This window comes from Nothoprocta perdicaria, unplaced genomic scaffold, assembly GCF_003342845.1.
Source record: "Nothoprocta perdicaria isolate Ctin4 unplaced genomic scaffold, notPer1 scaffold_559, whole genome shotgun sequence".
In the NCBI taxonomy this organism is placed as follows: domain Eukaryota; kingdom Metazoa; phylum Chordata; class Aves; order Tinamiformes; family Tinamidae; genus Nothoprocta; species Nothoprocta perdicaria.
In genome coordinates this window covers 51,635-58,796 of record NW_020455820.1, presented here as the reverse complement: position 1 = coordinate 58,796, position 7,162 = coordinate 51,635, and the positions used below count along the sequence as shown (strand labels likewise).

The window sequence follows — 7,162 nt, the reverse complement described above, 5'->3', positions numbered from 1 at the left end:
GCTGTTTCCCCGCGGCGCCCAGGGACCGTGCTCCGCGCTGTGCTCTGTGCCGCGGCCGCTCTGTGCTGCAGCGGGCACTGGCAGTGCCGCCCGGCGCCGCGGCCTCCCTTTGTGCGGGCCGGCGCTCTCGCTGACATTGTCCCCGCGGTGCCCGGCGGCGCGCGGAGCCTCGGGCAGAGGCGCTGCCGCCGCGGGGCCGGGGCTGCGGGCGCCACTGCACGGGCAGGGCTGCGCACCGGGTGCTGCAGCCGCGGGGCCGGGGCTGTGGGCACCGTGGCACAGGGCAGGGCTGAGCGTGGGGGCCGTGGGCATCGCCGGGGGCCGGGGCTGTGCGCCGGGCCCTGTCACCACAGGGCCGGGGCTCTGTGGCCTCCACCCCGGGGTGCACATCCTGGCAGTGCAGCCCTGCTGCTGCCGCCCACTGCGCGTGGATGGGGTGCGCGGGGAGCGGAGCGGCGCCGGCACAGCGCATGGGGTGCGGTGGGGAATTTGCTGGGTGCCCAGCGCGCAGGAGGGCAGTGCTGGTGCCAGCCCCAGGACACGAGGTGCAGTGGGCGGCTTTGCCCGGTGCGCAGCAGGGCAGTGGTAGGGAGCAGCCGTGCCCTGCCCGCCCCTGGCGTCTGCCCGGGCCGCGGGGCGCTTTGTGTCGGGCTGCTCGCGGGGTCGGGGCCGGAGGGTCAGCGGGCGCCGCGGGCACCTCCGCGCAGCCTCTTGGGGTTGAACCCAGCGCCGCCGCAGAGCTGGAGCCGGCGCCACGGGGCTCTGCGCACGGAGGGGCAGCTCCGGGCTGCGCTCCTCATCCCGCGGGCAGAGGCTGTGGCACTGCCGCCCTGACAGTGCCCGGGGTCCGCACGGCTGTGCTGCTGCTGCTGGGGCTCTGTGAGGCCGTGCTGCTGTGAAGGCCGTGGTGCTGTCTGGGGCTGTGGTGGTACTGGGGCCGTGGCGCTGCCAGGGCTGTACGGGGCCGTGGCGCTGCCAGGGCTGTATGGGGCCGTGGCGGTACCGGGGCCGTGGCGCTGCCAGGGCTGTACGGGGCTGTGGCGGTACCGGGGCCGTGGCGCTGCCGGGGCTGTACGGGGCTGTGGCGGTACCGGGGCCATGGCACTGCCAGGGCTGTATGGGGCCGTGGCGCTGCCGGGGCTGTCTGGGGCCGTGGCGGTACCGGGGCCGTGGCGCTGCCGGGGCTGTACGGGGCTGTGGCACTGCCAGGCTGCAGCACGCAGCCTGCGGGCGCTGCCCTCCCCGAGCTCGCTACCCGGGCGGGCAGCCCTGCTGCAGCCGGGCAGGCTGCGTGAAGCCTCCCGACTCTTCTGTCCTGGTGCCGCAGGGGTCCCTGGCGCTGCCGGCTCCCGCGGAGGCCGGTGCTGAGGGCCGTGGTGCAGCCTGCTCAGAGTGGGCGCTCAGCAGGGCAGTGCTGGAGGGGCTTCTGCCCCGGGCGTGCGGCGCCAGGGCTGCCGAGCTGCAGGATTGCGGGACAGAGCGGAGCAGAGCTCTTTGCTCTGCCCTGTGCCCCGCTCCGCGTGGTGGCTCCCGCTCCTCGGAGCCCTTCCCGCCTGTTGGCAGCCGCTCACGCTGCTCCTGGTGTCGCCCGCAGGCTCCCGGCGCCAGGATGAGCGCGGAGGCGGGCGGCAAGCCCCTCAAGGTGGGCTCCCGCGTGGAGGTCATCGGCAAGGGGCACCGCGGCACCGTGGCCTACGTGGGCGCCACGCTCTTCGCCACCGGCAAGTGGGTCGGCGTCATCCTGGACGAAGCCAAGGGCAAGAACGACGGCACCGTGCAGGGCAGGAGGTACTTCACGTGCGAGGAGAACCACGGCATCTTCGTGCGGCAGTCGCAGGTGGGCGCCCGCGGGCACGGGACATGCTGTCCTGGCGGGACGGGTGCACGGGGCGGGATGGGCGCATGGAGTGGGATGGGCACATGGAGCAGGATGGGCACACGGAGGTATCAGCAGTGGCCTTGAAGGAGGAGCGGAGATCAGAAGAGGGGGTTTCGGAAGGGAGGCTGATGTTGCTGTGGGGCTGCCGTGGCATAAAGAGGTTCTGGTGCCCGTTTTATCTCTCTGGAGAGACCTTTGGGATAAACTCCATGCCGTGGCGTTGGGATCTTGCGCAGCCCCTGGGCTCTTGCCAGCAGCAATAGCACTGTTGGGTGTGGAAGCGTCTGTGCATCTGAGGGCTCCCGTGGCACCAACTGCGCGTGGCTGCGGCCAGGACCCTCCAGCAGGAACGTGCTCCCTTGCTGCACCGCATGGTGCACGTGGCACAGCCCCCGTGAACCCATGAGGGGCCTGGAGCAGCTCCCGTGTGAGCAGGGCCCGAGCGAGCGGGGCCTGAGCAGGAGGCCGAGAGGGCCCTGGTCAGTGTGCCCGCGCACCCGAGGGGAGGACGGAGGGAGGAAGGGCCGAGCTCTGCTCCGGGGTGGCCGGTGCCAGGACCAGGGCCAGTGGGTGCAGGTTGGACCCCGGGCAGCTCCATGTGCCCGTGGGGAAGAACAAGGTGACTGTGAGGAGGGTGCCCAGCCCTGGCCAGGCTGCAGATCCTGCTCTGCAGATCTGCCAACGCGCCAGGATGGAGCGGGTGTCCCGTGCCCTGGGTGTCCCTGTGGAGCAGGGGCTGCGCTGGGGGATCCCTGGGGGTCCCTGCTAACATCACCCACTCTGGGATTCGGGGATTTCCAGGCATGATTTCATTCCATCTCCCTGTTCCTTTTCATCAGGCACCTTTGCCCAATGCAATCTGTGACTTTGCAGATTTTACTGCTTATTTTTTGACTGAGCTGCTGTGCTTGAGGTTTCCACCCGCTGCATAGGACAAGGGGCTGTAGGGCACAACTCGGGTAGCGCTGACTTTGTAGGGTGGGGAGATGGCTCGCAGGGTGATCTAGTCCTTTCCAGTTCTGTTTACTACTTCTATCAAGCAGCAGAATGTTCAAAACTATTGGACAAAGAGCAAAACGTATCTCTATCCCTCAGCCGTTAGATAACGCAGCTCAAACGTGAGAGGGTGTCTGTTGGTGCCTGCTGGGATTCACCAGCACGCCAGGCAGCTGGCAGCATTCGTTATAAAAGTAATATAAAATGTAAGAAAAAGGAGAGGGAGGCCGGGCCAGGCCGTGGCTGTGCCGGCAAGCTGGGCTGCTGCAGCTGCCCTGCTCCACAGGAACGCGGTTTGCCTCAGAGAGTGGGAAGGGGGGCCGTGAGAGACGCAGATGCACCTTTTTGTAGGCTAAAACATCAGCTTTCCGTCAGGAATCGGTGCCGGGGAATCACTGGCAGCCCAGGCTCCATGAGCTGGTCGCTGCACAGAATGAGCGTAAACCTGGGAAAGATTTTCTGGTCTGAGGTTTGACTGTCCTTGCTCCCCACCTGAGTAGTGGGCGCCTTTCGGGAAGCTGTGGGAGGAGGAGGAGGATGGGGCACGCGACCTTCAGTAAGTGCGTTACAGTGTGCCTCGAAGCTGTGGTGCGCCCTGCGGAGCCGGGCCTGCTGCAAAGCGCTCTCCTTCTCTTGTACTCAGAGCTGCTGGTCTTTTCTCAGATCCAGGTTTTCGAGGATGGAGCTGATACCACGTCCCCCGAAACGCCCGAATCTTCGGCCTTGAAGGTCCCCAAGAGAGGTAGGGGCGTTTGCACCGTGAGCAGCGTGTCACCCACACGGGGACCCCCCGGATCAGCCGCAGGAGGAGGCTCCTGGGTGCCGGGGGACCGCGTGGCCGGGGGGCTGAGCTGGGTGGGAGTGGGGGGTGCCCACGCTGCCTGGCGCCGCACGGCCCCGTGGGCTGCATTGCACTGCCCAGCACCACGTGGCCCTGTCGCCCACAGGGCCCGTCGGCTGCTGGGCGCTGTGCCCGGCGCCGCGGTTCCCCCCGCCCGGGCCGGCCCCGTGCGCTCTGCGTGGCTGCTGTGCTGCCCTTGCAGCGCTCGCACCCGCAGTGCCTGCTCCTGCTCCTGTTCCCTGGGGCGCGGGGAGACGGTGGGTGCTCCCACATGGACCCACACCGAGCAGGGCCACCCGGCAGGGGAGCGCCCTGCGGCACGAGTGCCACTCACTGCAGCGGCGCCCGTGCTCCCGGAGCAGCAGGAATGCCCCTCTGCCAGCCCCCACTGCCCCCGGCTCAATGTGGGATGCTCCCGCAGATCGGGGACCTTCCAAAGGACGGAGGCCACTCCTGTGGACAGGGCATCCTCCCCCAGATGCCCCTGTGGGATGCAGATGCCCCTGCAGATGGGAGCCACTTGCAGGAGGTGGCAATGGGCACTCACTCCCTTGGTGCTCGGGCTGCGCCTGCTCCTCGAGGGCATCTGAGCTCTCAGCAGCACCCAGTGGCTGCAGGGGTCCCCTTGGGATCATCCCAGCCCCTTGAATTCCTCTCTGCTGGAGTTGCCCAGTTTGCATGAGCAACTCAATGGGGCAACGTTCGACGCAGGCCGGGCTGGGGGCGCCTGGTGCAGCTTTTCCTCTTTCTCCTCCTTTTTCAAGACATGGGTACACGGTGGGCAAGGCTCGGGCCGTGGCTCACGGCTCTCCCTGTGTTTCCCTCTGCAGATTCCCTGGAAGCGGCCAAGGGCAGCAAGCTGGTGAGTGCCTGGCAGTGCCGCAGCGTGCGCCGTGCCGGGAAGGGCTGCGTGGCGCGGCTCCCTTTGCCAAACTAGCCGTGTCCCCCCGCGAGCCCCGCTCTGCCCGTGTGCGGGAGCACTGTGGGGACACGCGGCAGCCTGTGGGACACACAGCAGCCTGGAGGGACACGCGGCAGCCTGGGGGGACACAGGCAGCCTGGGGGACACGCGGCTGCCTGTGGGGATGTGGCAGCCTGCAGGAGGGCCAAGCTTTGCCCACCCACCCCTTGCTCTGCTCTTTCACTCCTGCACCCTAACAGTGATAATAATAATGCCGGGGTGAAATGTATGTCTTCTGAGGGAACACGGGGGAAACGAGGCCGCCCAAAAAGTAATCTCTTCAGCTAGTGAGCAGAATTACCAGTGCAGCAGGTGCCTGTTTTTGCGCAAATATGCGGTGTGTTTGGGGTGACAACAGGTATGTGGCAGGAGGAGCTCTTTTTTCCGGTGATTGTGACCCAAACCAGGCTCGATTAAGTAGCTCATTAAGAGCAAGTGCAGAGAGGAGGCCGGGTTTGTGTGTGGCGCTGGGCGCTGCGCAGCTCCCTGCGCCCAGCACCGCCGCCTCCCTCCGGCCGCTGGCTCGGGGACGCCCGGGCCCGTCCCAGGCCGCTCCTGCCGGCTCGTGGGGTTTGTGTCGGCCGGAGCAGCCCAGCCCAGAGCCCTGTTCCCTGGGGCTGCCGTGAAGCAGCCTCCGTCCCGCGGGAGCCCCGTGCCCGCCTGCCACGCGGGCTGCATGCCGAGGGCACCGTGGCGTGTTGGGAAGAGCGCAGCACCGGGAAGCGTCCCGGCGTTGCTGCACTCGGCACGGCAGCGCCCGTGCTTATCAGTGCTGGGAGCTGCTGAGCCTCCCGGCGGGTTGTGGGGAGCCCGAAGCGGGCAGCCCCATGGCGCTCTGGGGCACACGTTGGGCGTGCGGCGGTGCCCGCTGCTCGCAGGCGCCCTGCGCTCCCTGCACATGAGGCTGCGTCTCCCTTCTCGCCGCCCTTGGGCACACTGGGCATGTGGTGGTGCCTGCCACGCGTATGTGCCCTGTGCTGCTGCGGCGCCAGGGTGAATCTCTTTTCCTGGAGCCCTTGGACACGTGTTGGGCATGTGGCGGTGCCCGCTGCTCGCAGGCACCCTGCGCTGCTGCCACGTGAGGCTGTGTCTCCTGCAGCCCGCGGTGCTGCTGCGGTTGCTCCTGTTCCAGCGGGAGGTGCCGGGCGCTCCATCCAGCGGCTCCGCGACGAGGAGCCCGAGTTGGCGGCTTGGCTTTGCTGAATTTCAGGTGGTGCAGCGGGCACGAGGCTGCCCAGGGTGCGGTGAGGCGCGGGGCGAGTGAGGGTGCCCGGCGGCGGCTGCTTCAGCTGCGGGAGCCGGTGCCCGGGCGGGAAGGGGGCTCCGTGCGCCGCCTGCCCCTCGTCCCGGCCGCTGCAGCGCCCGCCAGCACGTGGCAGGCAGCAGCCGGGCTGGCCCTCGGGCTGGGACTCACAGCTGGCCTTGGCGCGGCGGGGCCAGCCCTGGTGTCCCTATGGCAGGATTGTCCCTCACGTCCCCACGTCCCTCATGTGCCCACAGCAGGAAGGTCCCTAATGTCCCTGCAGTGGGAACGGCCCTTGTGTCCCCATGGCGGGAAGGTGCCTGCGGGAGAGCTCGGAGCGCTTTGGATCCCGCCGCCACCACCCCCTTGGCACAGGGGTCCGTGTGGGGCCGTCCAGGCGGGACGAGGGGAGCCGGCTCCCTGCCGCAGGAATCCGGCGTCCAGGCAGCCCCGGGGTCAGGACCTGAGCCCTGTGCGGCCGGGGATGCTCCGGGCTGCGTGTCCTGCAGTGCCGGCCGTTTCAGGCCCTTGGACGGGGCCGCGTGACACTGGGCAGCATCGCAGGGATGGGAGTGCCTTGGGTGCTGGTCCCCAGCACCTGCAAGGTCTCCCTTGGGTGCCGCTGGACTGTGCGCCGCTCTGGGCTGTCCCCAGCACTGTCACTGAGGTGGGAGCCGAGCCCGGGCCCTGCCGGAGCTCGGGACTTGCCTCGCAGGAAGGGAGCAGCGAGGGCAGAGGCGCAGGCGCCAGCGGCCCTGTCTGGGCAAGTGCTGCAGGGCCTTGGGTGGCCCTGGGGACAGCAGCTCCATGGGAGCAGCCGGGCGCAGGGACAGCAGCTCCGTGGGAGCAGCCGGGCGCAGGGACAGCAGCTCTGTGCGCACAGCCGGGTGGCAGCGGTGCCGGTAGGTGTCAGTGCAGGCCAGCGTGGTGGCCCTGTGGCTGGGCTCCGTGCAGGGCGCGCGGGGCCCCACGGAGCTGCGCGGCGGCTCTGTCTGTGTGCGGAGGGCAGCCCCGCAGCCGCAGTGCCTCTGCCGGCCCTGGGCGCTGCCTGGCGCCTGCAGCGCTCACCCTCCATGCGCTTTGCAGTGCCAGGGCCGCGCGCAGGGCAGGCGGCTCCCGCGCACCTTGGCCTTGGAGCTGCCCCTTGGAAACGCAGCACTCCGGAGCGTTGCTCGCGAGCGGCTCCCGTGGGGCGCTCCAGAGCGGTGCTCGCGAGCGGCTCCCGTGCATCACTCGGGAGCG

The 7,162-nt window shown here is 69.0% G+C and overlaps 1 protein-coding gene across 2 annotated transcripts in view; it reads left to right on the top strand.

The window, feature by feature from the left end:
* Positions 1 to 1,606: 1,606 nt before the first annotated feature.
* DCTN1 (dynactin subunit 1) overlaps positions 1,607 to 7,162 on the top strand; it is a 34,673-nt gene continuing 29,117 nt past the window's right edge. The window contains exons 1-3 of one of the 2 annotated variants that reach the window (XM_026048611.1): positions 1,607 to 1,837; positions 3,539 to 3,617; positions 4,547 to 4,578. In XM_026048611.1, coding sequence (XP_025904396.1) covers positions 1,610 to 1,837; positions 3,539 to 3,617; positions 4,547 to 4,578 — 339 coding nt within the window. In that variant the 5' untranslated portion in view covers positions 1,607 to 1,609. The remainder of the gene's footprint in view (positions 1,838 to 3,538; positions 3,618 to 4,546; positions 4,579 to 7,162) is intronic. The other variant, XM_026048610.1, reaches the window with a different exon arrangement.